Source organism: Meles meles, chromosome 1 (genome assembly GCF_922984935.1).
Source record: "Meles meles chromosome 1, mMelMel3.1 paternal haplotype, whole genome shotgun sequence".
Taxonomy (NCBI): domain Eukaryota; kingdom Metazoa; phylum Chordata; class Mammalia; order Carnivora; family Mustelidae; genus Meles; species Meles meles.
Window position 1 is genome coordinate 29,473,912 of NC_060066.1, and position 17,917 is coordinate 29,491,828.

Below are 17,917 nucleotides of genomic sequence, written 5' to 3' on the forward strand. Positions count from 1 at the left end.
TAAAAGTTCTCATCACGGGACACCTGGGTGGCTCAGTTGGTTGGACCACTGCCTTCAGCTCAGGTCATGATCCCGGAGTGCCGGGATCGAGTCCCGCATCAGGCTCCCAGCTCCACAGGGAGTCTGCTTCTCTCTCTGACCTTCTCGTCGTTCATGCTCTCTTTCACTGTCTCTCTCAAATAAATAAAATATTAAAAAAAAAAAAGTTCTCATCACAAAAAATAACTATGTGAGGTGATGGATGTGTTCAGTAACTTACAGTGGTAATCGCTTCTCGGCCTTTTGGCTAAGATCAAGTGCAGTAACTTACAGTGGTAATCATTTCACAACACGTTCATATATCAAGTCATTATAAACTTATACAGTGTTATATGCCAGCTACATCACAATACAAGTGGAAAAAAGTAAAAATAAAATTAGGAAATCACTAATGCTCTAGTGGAAAACCGTGTTCTTTAACTAGGAAACCTTGTTTCTATTCCAGGTAGACTATTTTGTTCTGTACCCTTGAGAAAGATGTGAGAAAACATTGGCGAAATCACCATTTGTGCTTACCTTTGTTTCCATAATTGTTTAATGAAATAATAAAAAAAATCTCTTTATTTCTTAATGTGTATTAAGAAAGGAAAGATATAATAGAGGTAAAAGCATTTTTTAAAAATTAACACATAATGTATTATTTGCTTCAGGGGTACAGGTCTGTGACTCATCAGTCTTACAAAATTCATAGCACTTACCATAGCACATACCCTCCCCAGTGTCTATAACCCAGTCACCCTCTCCCTCCCCCCACCCCCAGCAACCCTCGGTTTGTTTCCTGAGATTAAGAGTCTCTTATGGTTTGTATCTTTCCCAGGTCCCATGTTGTTTCGAGGTAAAAGCATTTTAAAAACTGTAAGAATTCTCTATAAAATAGACGTAATATTTGCCCAAAAGACAGGAGATCTTAAATTTTAGAATTCTCTGCTTTTAAATTCATAACTGCGAGGAAGAGGTGCCTAAAGGAAAAGTTAATGGCATGAAAAGCCCTGTCTCTCTCATAGCTACTGTCAGGGATGGTTCAGTTTTACTTACTGTTTATCCTCTATGCACAGTGCCTAGAAATTGTTTTAGAATGAATAATATAGTAAATTTGTCCCAAAGGCCTTTGCGATTAGCATTCTGTGATTTCTTCACCTTGTAAGCATTCTGCAGAAAGAAATCTTGAGACAAAATCTTTGATGTTTATTTTTCTTATATTTCAGCTGTGGCAGAAGTAAAACTTCGAGATGATCAATATACACTGGAACACATGCATGCTTTTGGAATGTATAATTACCTACACTGTGATTCGTGGTATCAGGACAGCGTCTACTACATTGATAATCTTGGAAGAGTTATGAATTTAACAGTAATGCTGGTAAGAAAAATATCTATAATGGGATTGTCCAATAAATATGATTCTTAATTTTCATTTTTAATCTGATATCCAGAGAATTGAGGTATACATATACAGTTTTTAATATATAGAATCATTCCTATCATTAATCTATATAAAACTCTATTCTGTTTTAATTTTTGCCTTTGTTCCTGTTACACCTAAGTATTCCACTCCATTCCCACCAGTGAGCAACTACTCATTGTTCAATATTCAAATAACTGTTCATGTCTGTTTTTTTTTCTAACATGAAGTGTTAGCCCTGTCTATGACAATGGATTTGTCTATTTTTCCTTTAGTTCTTGCTTTTTGTATGTTTAATTGTGTTAATTGGGGTACAGACATTTTGTCTGCTATGGATTTATCCTTTTAGCATTATGAAATGCCCCTCCATCTCTAGACTCTGGGAATGATTTTTGTCTTGAAATCTCCTGGTATTAATGCAGGTATGCTGGCTTTTTTTTTAAAATTAGTAATATTCATATTTTTCTACCCTTTTTCTTTCAGTTTATCAGTATTGTTGTTTTGAGCCTGATGACTTAGACCAATCAGCCATCCTGACACGGCAGTGTTGTTATTTTTAAAGTACGTCTCTTGTGAAGAGCATATAGTTGGGTCTTGTTTTGTATCTAGCATGACAATCTGTTCTTTAAAATTGAAGGGCTTGGTACATTTATATTTAATGTAATTACTGATATGGTTGGGTTTATGTTACCATTTTGCTGTCTTTTCAGTTTGTCCCATCTATTCTTTTTTTATCCCTGTTCGTTCTTGTTTTTGGATTAAGCAAATTTTCTTAAAGTTCCATTTAATTTTCTCTTTTGGTTTTTATATAAACCCCTCTGTATTATTATTTTAATGGATAATACAGATTTTATAGTATTCATCCTTAACTTATCATAGTCTTCCTCTAATTAATATTTTACTATAAAAACTTTACAATAATATATTTCCTTTTACTTCTCTTATACCCTTCAAGCTATTTTTGTCCTGTATTTTATTTCATGTTGTAAATTCCACAATAGATTGTTAGTGTATTTGCTTGAAATAGTCAGAATAATAATAGCTTCCTGAGTATTCCTGGCTCCTTCTAGCGCAGTTCTACATTGCATCTACAGAAGCATCAGTCTGATATTTTTTTAAGATTCTACATATAAATGAGATCATATGGTATTTGTCTTTCTCTGACTTATTTCACTTAGCCTGAAGCCCTCAAGGTGCATCCATGTTGTTGCAGTTGCAGGATTTCATTCCTTTTTATGGCTAAATAAAATTTTATAAAATGCATTTTCTTTATCCACTCTTATATTGATGGACATAGGTGTGTTTTGTTTGTTTTAATATTTTAGCTCTTGTAAATAATACTTCAGTGAACATAGGGGTACATAAATCTTTTCAAGTTAGTGTTTTTATTTTTTTTGGATAAATACACAAAAGAGGAATGACTGGGTCATATGGTAGTTAGACTTAAGTCCCATCTCATCTAGTAAGCATTCCCTGACATCCTCCCTTTGTGCCTCCAGGAATATCCAAACCATTGGCCGTCAGATTTGTGTATACTTTGAATTCCTTCTAGGCCAAGGGTTGGCAGACCTTTCCTGCACAGGGCCAGATTATTAATATTTTAGGGTTTGTAGTCTAGACAGTCTTATGTCATGACTGGTCAGTTTTGCTATGGTGGTATGAAAATAGCATTAGAGGGCACCTGGGTGGCTCAGTTGTTAAGTAAGTGCCTTCAGCTCAGGTCATGATCCCGGAGTCGCAGGATCAAGTCACACATCGGGCTCCCAGATCCATAGGGGTCTGCTTCTCCCTCTGACCTTCTCCCCCTCATGCTCCCTCTCCCTCTCAAATAAATAAATAAAATCTTCAAAAAAGAAAGAAAGAAAAAAAGAAAACAGCATTAGACACTATGTAAATGAGTGAGTGTGACTGCATTTCAATAAAACTTAATTTTTAAAAATGACATTGTCCAGATTTAGGTCATTGAGTATAGTTTGCCAACCCTTGGTCTAGGCCCTGGGTTTTTCTTATATTTCTATAATCCTGCCATCCAGCAGAAGGCATGGTCAGGATGTTTATTGAAATAACAACAGCTGGGGCGCCTGGGTGGCTCAGTGGGTTAAGGCCTCTGCCTTCAGCTCGGGTGGTGGTCCCGGGGTCCTGGGATTGAGCCCCGTGTCGGGCTCTCTGCTTGGCGGGGAGTCTGCTTCCCTTCCTCTCTCTCTCTGCCTGCTTCTCTGCCTGCTTGTGATCTCTTTCTGTCAAATAAATAAATAAAACCTTAAAAAAAAAAAAAAAGAAATAACAATAGCTGTTTTAAAGCCTGTTCTTATCCTTTGGAGTTGGCTTTGCATTCTTTTTCACATTCTCTCTCTCTCTTTTAGATTTATTTATTTATTTGATAGCAAGCATGTGTGTATGAAGAGGATCAGAGGGAGAGAGAGAAAATCCTCAAGCAGACTCCCTGCTGAGCAGAGAGCCCTAAATGGGGCCCGATCTCAGAACCCTGAGATCATGACCTCAGCAGAAATCAAGAGCTGGTCGCTTAACCAACTGAGCTACCCAGGCTTTTCTTTCTTGATAGGATTTTTCTCTTATTATTTCTTCTTCAGGCTCAGGTGTGAGTCTGGTTTAGTGAGATAGATAAATTTTTTTTTTTTTTTTTCCCTTTTTATTTATTTATTTTTTTTTCAGCGTAACAGTATTCATTCTTTTTGCACAACACCCAGTGCTCCATGCAAAACGTGCCCTCCCCATCACCCACCACCTGTTCCCCCAACCTCCCACCCCTGACCCTTCAAAACCCTCAGGTTGTTTTTCAGAGTCCATAGTCTCTTATGGTTCGCCTCCCCTCCCCAATGTCCATAGCCCGCACCCCCTCTCCCAATCCCACCTCCCCCCAGCAACCCCCAGTTTGTTTTGTGAGATTAAGAGTCATTTATGGTTTGTCTCCCTCCCAATCCCATCTTGTTTCATTTATTCTTCTCCTATCCCCCTACCCCCCCATGTTGCTTCTCCATGTCCTCATATCAGGGAGATCATATGATAGTTGTCTTTCTCCGATTGACTTATTTCACTAAGCATGATACGCTCTAGTTCCATCCACGTCGTGAATAAGTATTTATTTCTCTTCAAATGTTTATTAAATGCTGTCATGTGCTTTATGTGCTTTGTGGCCACATATACAGATAAATTGGTAACATGTAACATTGGAAGGAGGGATAAGATATAAACATAGTATGGAGAAGGAAATGATAAATGTTGAAAGATGAAGTGTTCAGAGAAGTTTCAGAAGAGATGTCACCTTAACAGAATTTTGAAGGATCAATTAGTTTGCTATGCAGATTGAGGCAGCTATGTCTGCCCCTGATTTAAGAGGCACATTCAGCAAACTTCCACAGGCATGTGCGTGTACTATAGGTACTCTAGCTTGATTTGCTAAAACATGGAGTATGTATGGGAGGACCTAAACAGTATGCAGGCTATGGTTGGAGAGGAGGATAGCAAGGTGGGCAGAGGCCAGGTTTTGAAGGGAGGGAGGAACAGTCATGTTATTCTGTGTTAAGCGAAGAGTAATGTTAAAAAGAAAGATTGATTCTTTGATTCATTTTAGTTCTAACTGTGCTTGGCTGGGAGACGGTTGTGGATAGGGTCACAGTTTTGGGCCAACAGCTTGGTTTTATCAGTTCACTTGTTAATAATCATGATTTGGAATATTATAACCAATTTAAATCACAAGATTGATTGGAAATGTGGAAGGAAAGTTTAATGACAACATTTGAAATACTATAAGCAATGTGGACTGGTCAATCCACATTGCTTATAGTTTTCTGTTGGAAAGTTTTCACAGGAAATCAAATATCATAATTTTATTAAGATAACTTATTTGACATGGAATAAGGGCAAAGACTAGTGTTTTTGAAACCTATTTCTGACCTATTCTCTGACTTCTAGGGACATTTTAGAATAACAAGTTACAGTTTCTTGTTTAGTTTAGTCTGTTTACCTATGGGCTTATTAAAGACATAATTACACGTACACTCTATGTGCACTACCTGTTTGGATAGTGTGTACATACAAGCCAAGTGCCCTATATGCATACATGTGCAGTGTATTATCTTTATATGACTATACATGTCCATTTTTTAGATTCTGTTATATTTTGTTTGGGAAGACAAATCTAAAATCTGGAAATTCTCTAATACTGACTTATAGAGCCAAAGTCATAGTCTAATTTATACTATTCACTTGACCTTCAAAATATTTAGTGAATATTTACTATATGTTACACATTATCATAGGCACTGGGAATGCTACAGCATACAAAATAAAGTTTCTTCTAATTTACTAATTCACAGCAGAATATGAATGACAGTTGACCCTTGAACAATACTGGGAATCTGAGCACTAAACCCCTCCCCCCATTGGACAATCAAAAATTTGCAGTAGAAAAGTACAACTTTTGATTCCCAAAACTTAATAGCTTACTGTTGATCAGAAACCTTACTGATAACATGAAGTTAATTAACACATATTTTATATATGTGTAATATATTTGTATTTATTTTTATAAATTAATACTGTTCATTTTGTTTTTGGTGATATCTGTCAAATTTTCATTAATGTTTTACTCACTTCTTTAAAGGAATTGGAGAACTTTCTGGAATTGGAACAGTTTAGGACTGGAATGACCCTTTCCTTATATGTTAAATAAAGATCCTGTTTGAACCTATTTTATTATATACTCTTTTGTTTTCAGTGATAAGTCTTCTAATTACTTATCCAGCTGATTCTTTGGTAATTGGTTTAGCTAAACAGTTTCTTTGGTAATTTTATAATATACTTTTTAGCTAGGGAAAATTACTCATTTCTTCTTATTCTTTTCAGATTTGTTCCTGTATATTTGCATGTTTTATGCTCTTAAGATTATCTCCTCTCTCTTTTTCCTTTCTCTATATTTTCTCCTTTCCTTAATCAAACTTTAGAAGGGTATTTTTATTATTATTTTGTTTTTAAAGAACCATGTCTGGGGTTATTTTATTTTATTTATTTACTTATTTATTTATTTATTTTAAAAGATTTTATTTATTTATTTGACAGAGAATACAAATAGGCAGAGAGGCAGGCAGAAGGGGAGAGAGGAGGAAGCAAGCTCACTGCTGAGCAGAGAGCCCAATGGGGGGCTCGATCCCAGGACCCTGAGATGATGACCTGAGCTGAAGGCAGAGGCTTTAACCCACTGAGCCACCCAGGCACTCCTATTTTATTTATTTATTTTATTTGTTTTGCTTCATTCAGTTTTTGCCTTTGGTTTTCAAACTGTATTGCACATCAGAATCACTTGGAGTAATTGATTAAAACTAATTTCAGATTATGGTTCTTAAAGATTTGGATTCAGTATGTCAGGGTTGGTCATGGTCTGGGAATCTGCATTTTATCAAGGCCCGCATATGATTTTGCTTTTGGTCCACTGACCAAGTTTTGAGAAACTCTGCCCCTGCAGTGCAGAAGAATACCATACTTATTTCTATTTTTCTGATTAGCAACATAGGAAACTGACCTGCTGTTTGAACTTCTGTGTTGTGGGCAGGTAGAAAGTGTTGGCCACTGGTACACATCGGCTTTTGTTTGAAAGCAGAAAAGTTGTTCTAATATTGACATTTTATTGTCTGATTTTTCCCCCTGAGTCAAAGGCACACATGCACAAATCTCAGAGAGGTTCTTTTGCTGTGGCTCATTTACAAATACTCCCACCCTGTTAAATCCATACTAAATACTGTTGTGGGCAAAGAGAAGGCAGTAGGGCCAAGAAAGGAAATCCATGCATTGTCAGACTTGAGATTTCTGTCAGGAGCCAGCAGATGGCAGCAGTTCAACACACAGGTTTATAGAGGCATTCTATGAAGTCCGTTTATTTTGTCAGTTTACAATTAATTTTAAAGAAATGTCAGTTGGGAGGAAGTGCTTTTTAGGAAGTGGAAAATGCCTTAGGAAAGCAAAAAAAAGTTTATAAAATTTAATTCTTATTTTGTCCTTTTTATTAGGGTATTAGGGTTTCTTTTAAAGTAATATGTTTTGTTTCTCAATATTTAAGGAATTCTGTTATAACATTTTTCCATTTATCTGAAAAACTAGTTTGTTTCTCTTAAAGAAGTGTGTCATCTCATGGTGCCTCAAGTTGCACTTAAAAATCAGAGGAGAGTTACTGGATTCTGTGTGAAGCCCACATTTGTGAGGCTGTGTCTTGGAGTGAGTAACACACTGTAACTGCTTGTTAGTCTAGCTGTGTTGCATGCCAGTATCTCCAGACTAGCATCTCTCAACCTGAATCTGACCTTTTTTTCTGTAGTTGCATTTTTTAATATGGAGCCAGTTATTTACCTGGTTAAAGAAAAAAATAAAGGAGGAGTAAGTTATTTGAACTGTTATGTATTTAATGAATTATTAAAAGTTTTATATAGAGACATTACTCAAATTCTACTTAATAAAACATCATTTCTTAAAGCTTTAGCAAAAAAAGAGAAAGGAAAAAGGAAGTTTTCTTTCAAAAAAACTTAATAGTTATTAGTGATGAAAGTCTTTCTCCAGAGCGCCTGGGTAGCTCAGTGGGTTAAAGCCTCTGCCTTCGGCTCAGGGTCCTGGGATCAAGCCCCGCATTGGGCTCTCTGCTCAGCAAGGAGCCTGCTTCCCTTCCTCTCTCTCTGCCTGCCTCTCTACCTACTTCTGAGCTCTGTGTCAAATGAATAAATAAAATCTTAAAAAAAAAAAAAAAAAAGTCTTTCTCCAGAAAAAGATCACTTCCTTTTAAAAGGGCAAAATTTTACATGTCAGTATGTAATAATACTAGTAAATGGCATCCTTACCTAATTTTTCTTGACTATTTTCCTTTGAACTTTGGTAGTGCTTTCTATAAACATTAATGTATTAGAAAAATACCTTGTCGGTTCAAACCTTGTCTTCTTACAGATGTGACAAGAGTCCTCAAACTCCCATTTAGAGGTAGTTTTCATAAATATAGTTCATATATTATTTTCCATGTCACTTACATAAAATATATTGACATTATAAATTTTGTACTATATTTTGTTGACCCAGGAATTTAATTAAAAATTTTATGTAGTATGTTTGCCTGAAGAAAAATTGAATATGGTAGGTGCATTCAGAGTGCTGTTGTTCTTACTATTTTTGCTGGGAGTATTCTAGAAATTGCAATGAGATCTGAGGAGGTATCATGTGTTTAGAAAAATTTGGGCAGTGGTTTCTTCTCAAGAAAATGTGGAATACAGGGGCCCTGGGTGGCTTAGTGGGTTAAAGCCTCTGCCTTCGGCTCAGGTCATGATCTCAGGGTCCTGGAATGGAGCCCCGCATCGGGTTCTCTGCTCGGCAGGGAGCCTGCTTCTTCCCTCTCTCTGCGTGGCTCTCTGCCTACCTCTCTGCCTACTTGTGATCTCTCTCTCTATCAAATAAATAAAATATTTTTTTTTAAATGTGGAATACAGAAGAGACCATCAACTTCTGAAGTGGGGTCAGTCAGGATTTGAATCTTAGCCCTGCCATTTTCTTATCAATGGAGTTCTAGACAAATGAATTAAGTTTTTTGAACAGAGCTCTTTATCTCTCAAAGTGTGCATAATGATTTCAGCTTCATAGGATTTTGTAATTGTTAGATGATAAAGAATCAAAGCCCTTATTTATACGGTGCTTGTACATTGTAGTTATTCAGTAAATGTTCCATTCATCACTGCAGTTTTAATTCTTTTGCAATTCAGCTGTGAAATGTTACTGCAGAATTATTTTCAGCAGCTTTGAACAGTTACATTAACCTCTTATTTTGTCTGGAAGAAGAAAATGATTGGGTGGGACAAAGACATAGATGCCAAAATCATAAAACATTATTATGAGGACACTTTATAAAGCTGTCAGTAGAGGTTATTCAGAAATAATTTAATATTCTAAGATATACAGAAGAAAGTATTTTATTGCATACAGTCCATTTAGAATTAAATGTACCCTTTGAGAATTAGATTTCAAAAATTAGGAACATTCAGGTCTCTTTCACTTAAACTATCATTTAACTTAAATAAGAGAGACACTGTTTTCTTTTGTATTTTAATTTAATTTTTAGCTTTACATGTATATACTTGAGTATCTTAATCATTCTATTGGATATCGAAATCATTTATCTAATAATTAGACTTCCAGCCATCTCAGTTATGTGTGACCTTGTATTTAAAAGAAAGTAGCTTAAAAACACATTCGCAATTGTATATGAAATGAACCATAGTGATTTAACAAGTTTATTAAGCCCTGCGTTTGTTATAATGAGTGGTTCACTAGATTAGACTCAATGAAGGGCATGTAGTGGGGAAGACCACTGGAAACTTTTGGAACAACTGTTTTGAGGAGGAAGTCCCATTTGTTTTATCCTATTAATATCTTTTAAACTATTTATATTGCACATAAATTGCTCAGTGTAAAAAAAAAAAAGAAAGTACAGTATATTTGAAGCAAAAATGGAAAGCTTCCCCTTACTTTCAGTCTCCCCTACTGCCATTTACACTACTATCTTTTTTTCCATTCTGGTGGTAAACTCTGTTAACATACCAGCATGTGTCTGTGTACACCTTACTCTGCTGTCATATCACAACATTTTGTTGTTTCAGTATATATGGATTCATACTGTATGTATTTTGGATTTTTTTTTCAGTTATTATTTTGAAGATCTTCTTCATGTCAGTATTATAAATCCACTTCCATATATTTAACAGTTATTTGGTATTCCAAAGGATGGATATTTAACAATTAATCATCCTTCACCATTGTTCTTCAGACAAAGATGCTGGGTATCCACGTATAGTGGATTTATTAATTTTACTACACCATGGGGAACCAAGTGTTTATTAGTAAGAGGATGTTAGAAAGGATTTATTATAGGATTGGGCTTGTATTAGGTGATTTTTTTTTTTTCGGGTTAATTTTTTTTAACCATGGTTTTCCTATACGTGTCTTTACCCATTTAAACATTTTTTTGGATAGTCATGTATTTCTTGTTGAGTTGCTAAGGTTCTTTATATGCTGTAGATACTGGTCCTATGTTATTTTTGTGGCAAATATTTTTCTCCCTATCTCATACATGTCTTTTATTTTTCACAGGAAGACTTTCTCCACCCTGAAATTAAAATGTGATTAATCTTCTAACCAAGTTATCTTTCTTTTTCTTTAAAACACTTGGATTATTAATCTATCTGGAATGTGGAAGTTTTGTGTGTGCTGTGAGGGAAAGAATTTTTTCCCCATCTCTAGTATCCCAATAGCATTTGTTGACCACTCCCATTTATTTCTCACTAATCGGAAATACCTCATCATGTTTTGAACACCTACATAGACATCAGCCTACAATAAAATATCTCTTAATTGACCGCCATTTAATTGAGTGACTGGAATAACTGATATTCTCTCTTCCCTTCATGTAATATACTGACTGGAGACCACAGTAAGCTTCATAGTTTACTGCTAGTGGGCTACTCAGTACTATGCTGATAACAGTGCTATTTCTGCTAGTTGAGTTTTACATTGCTAATACTCAGATATAGTCATTCTAAAAACTTTATGCCAGCTGTGTTTGTCATTATATTTTCATTATTTAATCAGTATTATGTAAATCAGTAAAATAGGAATACAAAAAGAAGGAAGGGTGCCATTTCAAAGAAAGCTAAACTAGATGCTTTAGAAAGAGACATGGGTCACTTAAAAACTTGTGGCTGGTAAGGACGTTTTGTTTACTTAAATTTTGTTAACATATGCATTTATCTAAGTAATTCTAGGAACAGAGAATGAAATACATGAGTCAAGAATTACTTTTGGCCTGTAGGAAACCAAACTTTAGCAACAACAATAAATTATTGAATTGAGTATATCTGATGTATAAGATGTTAATTTCCTGAAATGTAGACCTTTTTATATATTTTTATAAGACATTTTAATGATGCAATCCATCTTACAGTTTTAAATTTTAAGGATACATATACAATAAAAATGTGCTAACAGTAACCTAAGCTGTTAATAGTCTGTAAGTGTAGCGTTTTCATACCACAGGCGGATGTCTTTGGAGGCATATAGAACATGATGTAGTATTTCCAGTTCATTAAAAATACTGATCATTAAGTAAACTTAAAAATGAAGACCAAGTTACTACAGTGTATTAGTTATTTCTTGCTTTGTAATATCTTACTTCAACACTTAGTGACTTGAAACAATAAATACTTGTCATCTCATAATTTTTGTGGGTTGGAAGTCAGAGTGGCTTAGCAAGGTGGTTTCTGTGTCAATGTTTCTCATGAGGTTGTAGCCAAGATGTTAGCCCAGAGATCTGAAGGGTCAAGGAGGGCCTTCAGATAGTTAGCTCACAGGGTGCTGGTTATTGTCAGGAACCCTTATGTCCTCCCCACGTGGGTCTACCATGTACAGTTCGAGAGAGAGCAAAATAGAAGATGTGACAGAAACTATGACCAAGTTTGAGAAGTCACAAACTCACTTCTGCCATATTTTATTAGTTAAAAGCTCATACTCAAAGGAAGGCACCTTTTCTTGAATAAGAGAGTAACCACTATACTGATACTTATTCTGTGTGCATATGGATCAAGGAGAGGGAAGGATTCATTTATAATGTTTAATTTTCTTTTTAGGACACTGCTTTAGGAAAACCACGAGAAGTGTTTCGACTTCCCACAGATCTGACAGCATGCGACAATCGTCTTTGTGCGTCTGTCCATTTCACATCTTCTACGTGGGTTACCTTGTCAGATGGAACTGGACGATTATATCTCATTGGTACAGGTGAACGTGGAAATAGTGCTTCTGAAAAATGGGAGGTGCGGTTTTGTTTTTGTTTTTTAGACTTAAGCAAAGTCTTGAAAGTATATATAAATTAGACCTTAGTGATTTTGAAATTACTCTTTCTGGCAGTGGTTTACGTGGGACTTCTTCATCTTTATAATAAAAATGTTTTGGAAATTTTTAATTCAGTTATAAATAGATACCTTTTACAAAACTGGTTTGATCTGGGGTGATTGCAGTTATCAAGAACTGCAGTCATTTGTTCAGCAAATGTCTACTGAGTGCTTTATATATGTGTAAAGCGGGAATAAAGTATTGGCATTGCCTCCTGCTTGATGAAGAGTTCTCCAGGAATTACATTGGAATATCTTTTCTTCTCTACTCATGTCACATTTGCTGGTATCTTTATGGGCCCAGCATACTTCTAAGGCACCACAATGCTAGCTATCTGGTAAGTTGCCGTTGGTCAAATACTAGTTTATCAGAGTATCCCCTACTTAGAAGAATATACTGTAAAATATAGTAATGTGCCAATCTCAAAGATGCTATTTTTATTTCAGCTTTTTCTTGTTTTTGCTTTTTTTAGGATTTTATTTGACAGAGAGAGACACAGCAAGAGAAAGAACACAAGCAGAGATAGTGAGAGAGGGAGAAACAGACTTCCTGCAGAGCAGAGAGCCCAATGCTGGGCTTGACCCCAGTGACCTGAGCCGAAGGCAGACAGGCAGACACTTAATGACTGAGCCACCCAGGCTGCCCCTTTCAGTTTTCTTTTCTTTTTTTTTTTTTTTTTTTAAAGATTATTTATTTATTTATTTGATAGAGAGAGATCACAAGTAGATAGAGAGGCAGGCAGAGAGAGAGAGAGGGAAGCAGGCTCCCTGCCGAGCAGAGAGCCCGATGCGGGACTCGATCCCAGGACCCCGAGATCATGACCTGAGCCGAAGGCAGCGGCTTAACCCACTGAGCCACCCAGGCGCCCCCCCTTTCAGTTTTCTTAAAACAGTGTAACATTTTTAAATCTGAGGGATAGACTAGAATTTTAGTAATAATAAGTAAGGAATTAATTTCTATAGAGCCACAGTTTTTGAAGGTGGGAAAGAATGACACGGAGTTATAAGTGTATTGTGATACTGCTATTGTCTAAATCTCAGCACATGGCCTTTTAGTTCTGCATAAAGAAATATGAACTTAATATATTTATATCTTATGAAATATTTTTATCAGACCAACAAATGCCTACAAAGATCAGGTTTTAATTATTTGAGAAAAACCAGGAAGGTTGTAGAACCAAATGGCTTGCCTTTCTTACTAAGTTATATTAAATGGAATACTACCAAATTGTAATAATTCAAAAAACTAAACAAAAAACATGATAAATAACCAGAACAACAGTAGTCTGTTTGTAGGGGGCCTTTGCAGGTCTTTGTAGTCACAGATTTAAATATTCATTGGACACTGTGACATTTTTCTCCTTGGCCTCCAGTAGTAATTTCTTTTTCTTTTTCTTTCTTTCTTTCTTTCTTTTTTTTTTTTTTTTTCTATTATGGAGGCAGTGTGGTATGTAGATAGCATAGCTGTCTGAAACATTTGGAAGGAGTTTGGAGAGTGAGGGGCAGAGAAATGAGAATTTATGAATTATCAAGCTGTGGATTCTGTTGGTTTTGAGCAGGAAGAGACGCACTGACGCAGCTCACCTTCAGCTTAAAAATAAAACCACATACTCTGCCAGAAGGAAATTCATTTGGATTTATAAGTCATTTGGTTTATGTTCTGTGTATCCCCTTGGTGCATATTTTAGGCCTTTCGTGATATTTTTTAAATCATTTAAATATTTTTAAAATCTAAATTTACTTCATGCCCTCCTCAGTATACACTGCTATAATGAAAGGTGCTATAAGCACCTTCAGAGATGTTTGCAGTTAGTAATAGTTTTGGTTGGGTAGAGGGGGAATGGGACAGGAATGGACTTGGGCATTAACCGAGGTGGGAGGGATACTGTGGAATATTGATCACTTTAAGAAAAAAACTTAGGAGAGCTTTAGGACTTTGGGGAAATTGGTGGAACAGAGAGGAAGCTAAAGGTAGGAATGGTTGGGGGGTACAGTAGGATATAAAGGGGCCAAGTAAGAGCAGTGATGACTGCAGTGTAGAAAGAGAAATAAAGGGAGACAGGAAGACTGCCTGCTTTGCAAGTGTGTTGCCTCTAATATGATGAGGGTGCTGTTGGCAGCACTATCACACTTGAGTTGCTAGGCTTGTTCAGGAGACAGGAAACTTCAGCCTAACAATTTATAAAAGTTTACACATCTACTCCCTGGTCTCCTTCCAGTCCCTTTCACTCACATGAGAGAGAAAAAAGAGGAGGCAGCAATAAACTAGCTACGTGTACCTGACAAAAATTACTTTTTTTCCCTCCCTTTGGTCTCCTGTTGTCCCCCAAACAAAAGCAAAACCCAAACAACTAAAACGTATCTATCATCTCAGTGTTGGGTATTCAAGATATTCTTTGCTGTTCTTGCTATTTTCTGTTTGTGGAAGACCACAGAATGGATTCCAAAGGTCTCCTATTTGAATACTTTGGGCAGAGGTGCTAAACACTTAGGGAAATTGACATTAAGACACACTTTTCTTTCTTTTTTTTTTTTTTTTACATTTTTTAATTTTAAGACACACTTTTCTTTACAAGGTTTTGAAGTAGGAGCCAATAGGATTCCAGATAAAGGGTTTTTTGTTATTGTTTTTTTTTTTAAAGCTAACTTTTGTCATTTTGGATATCTTCTTCAACCATTTATTTTTTTATTTATTCAAAGATCTTGCTTAGTGAACCATCTTAAAATATCTCCTTTTTTAAAAAAAAATCTCCTTTTTTATTTACTTTTAAATGAGTCCTTTAGATTTTGTGTTGATGATAGAAAAAGAATTTGTTAAGATTTTGTGTCTCTGTATGGTACTTAGATTTGCTTTTTAAAATGACACACTTCACTATTATATTTAAATAGTTTGTTGAATTGCAACTTTTAAATGTAAAGGGGCTCTTTTATTTTTGAGAAATAAAGTTTGAGTGGTGTCTCCAGTTCCTTTGACTCTTAAAAGTCTTTGCAGACTTTTAAGAAACAAATGGAAGAACTAAACAAAAACAGTAAGAAAAACCATACATACACACGTGCGCACACATGTTCATAAACATGAACAATATTCAGAAACAAGAGGAACAAAGCAGAAATAAATCATACACAAGACAGAAGAGATAAAGGAATCAATATTGACCAGCTCATGGCCTCTTTTGTAGAATCCTTTTCTAGGAGCCTGCTTCTAGTTCTCTTTCTTCTTTCTATGCTACTTGGATGCCTTGTTATTTTCCTTGTTTTTAAGCCAAGAGTACTGATCACTTTTCTCTATTAAACAAAGAGGCATTTTTTCAAAAGTTCTTTCTTTAAAGAATGTTATTTGAACCTGCAACCTTTATTTAAAGGCTTTTTTCATTTTTCTATTCCTTGTAATAAATAGTATACAAATTAGTTGTTGTATTGTCAGAATTCTGTGCATTCCTTCTGTGCCGCCTGCATTTGTGTGATATGTACATTTTTGTATGTGTAATTTTTTTTGCAGATTATGTTTAATGAAGAGCTTGGGAATCCTTTTATCATAATTCACAGCATCTCACTGATGAATGCTGAAGAACATTCAGTAACTACCTTACTTCTTCGAATAGAGAAAGAAGAATTGGATATGAAAGGAAGTGGATTCTATGTTTCTTTGGAGTGGGTCACTATCAGTAAAAAAAATAAAGGTAAAATATAATAACATTTTGAATCCATAGTGGTTGGCACCATTTAGTAGATTGTGAAATGCAGAGCTGTTCCTGTAAATGCCGTTGACTTTTTCTTGGGTAGTGTTGCTGTGATTCTAATACCTGACACCTAGTGGAATGAATAGTTTCTCTTCGGGTATGGATTATAGAAAAAATAATAATGTGCTTCCACTTATGGAAATAAAGGCTTCCAATTATGCCTTTTTATATAAAAGACATTCTTACATAATCTTAGAAGAATTTTTAGTGTGTATTTTCAATATATACAAGACTACATAAATATATTCTGTGTGTGTATATTACATAAACAAGGATTTACATATATTGTTGAATGTAAATTATAAATTACAGTGTAATTGAAATACCAAATAAATATAAATACCTAGATGGAAAGAAATACCTTTATTTCCTTGAATCTTAACTGATTTCTTTCAGATCTAATTGAACTTTGCTGTTTGTTTCCACTTTAGGAAAACTGTTGGTTTTTCTTACCTAGAATGCTTCCAGGTATAAAAAAAAGTCTCAATCCTTGGTCTATTTGAATCTGTGTGCCAGGCTTCTAACTTGGACATCAGAAGTTATTTTTTCCTTTATCAATTAGGATTCCTTTAATGGTGTGTCCTTGCTTTTCACCAGGCTTATTAGTTCTTACTTGAAAACTAAGTGGATTTTTTTGTAGTTGAGAACTGAGGGAGCATGTTTCCATGTTGATTGCCCTTTTTCTTAGTTTTTATTAATTTATTCAGTCTTAAATTATAGCTGATCCTTGAACAACAGAGGTTTAAACTGTGCAGGTCCATGTATATGTGGATATTTTTTGATAAACAAAGGACAGTACTCCAAATTTATTTATGATTTCCTGAATAACACTTTCTTTAGCTTATTTTATTATAAGAATGTAGTGTATAATACACCTACAAAATACATGTTAATTGACTGTTTTTGTTATCAGTAAAGCTTCAAATCAATAGTAGTTAAATTTTTGGGGGGAGTCAAAAGTTATACACAGATTTTTGACTACACAGAGGACTGGTGTTCCTAACCTTTATATTGTTCAAGAGTTAACTGTTAATTTATAATCCGATAAAGGCTATTAGTGTCTGTTTTCTAAGAGGGCTTTTTTATTTTAAAATGAACATGTGTATATGTACGTACATGTACATGTGTGTGTGTATTGTGTGTGTGTATACATATGTGTGTAACAGAATAGTTTATAAGTAAGTTGAGTAAACTTCTTACATTTTTTTTTTCTGTGAACCGTTTAATTTTTTGTTTTTCTGAGTGTTGTAGTTTAATCTCTGGAGGAACATAGTAACTTAAAACTTTAGGTATTGGGGGGCGCCTGGGTGGCTCAGTGGGTTAAAGCCTCTGCCTTCGGCTCAGGTCATGATCCCGGGGTCCTGGGATCGAGCCCCACATCGGGCTCTCTGCCTGGCAGGGAGCCTGCTTCCTCCTCTCTCTCTGCCTGCCTCTCTGCCTACTTGTGACCTCTGTCTGTCAAATAAATAAATAAATTCTTAAAAAAAAAAAAAAAAACTTTAGGTATTGGAAAACTTTCTGTACAGGTCTAGATGGTAACCATACAGTTTATATCACAGCTACTCAGTCATGCCACTGTAGTCCAAAAGCAGCTGTAGATAATACATAAATAAGTGAGAAAAGCTGTGTTCCAATAATACTTTATTTATGGACATTTGAATTTTATATAGCTTTAACATATATTTAAATATTATTATTTTGATTACTTTTAGTCATGTAAAGAAGTATAAAATTCATTGTTAGCCCACAGACCATATGAAAATATGCATAAACTCAGCTTTGTCTCCACTGGCCATACTTTGCCATTC

General features: G+C 35.3%; 1 protein-coding gene across 1 annotated transcript in view; it reads left to right on the forward strand.

Moving 5' to 3' along the window:
- Nucleotides 1–17,917, forward strand: part of NUDCD1 (NudC domain containing 1) — an 81,369-nt gene that overhangs the window by 12,083 nt on the left and 51,369 nt on the right. Inside the window, exons 2-4 of the mRNA XM_045982029.1 lie at nt 1,245–1,399; nt 12,106–12,291; nt 15,869–16,049. Of these exons, the coding sequence (XP_045837985.1) occupies nt 1,245–1,399; nt 12,106–12,291; nt 15,869–16,049 (522 nt within the window). The remainder of the gene's footprint in view (nt 1–1,244; nt 1,400–12,105; nt 12,292–15,868; nt 16,050–17,917) is intronic.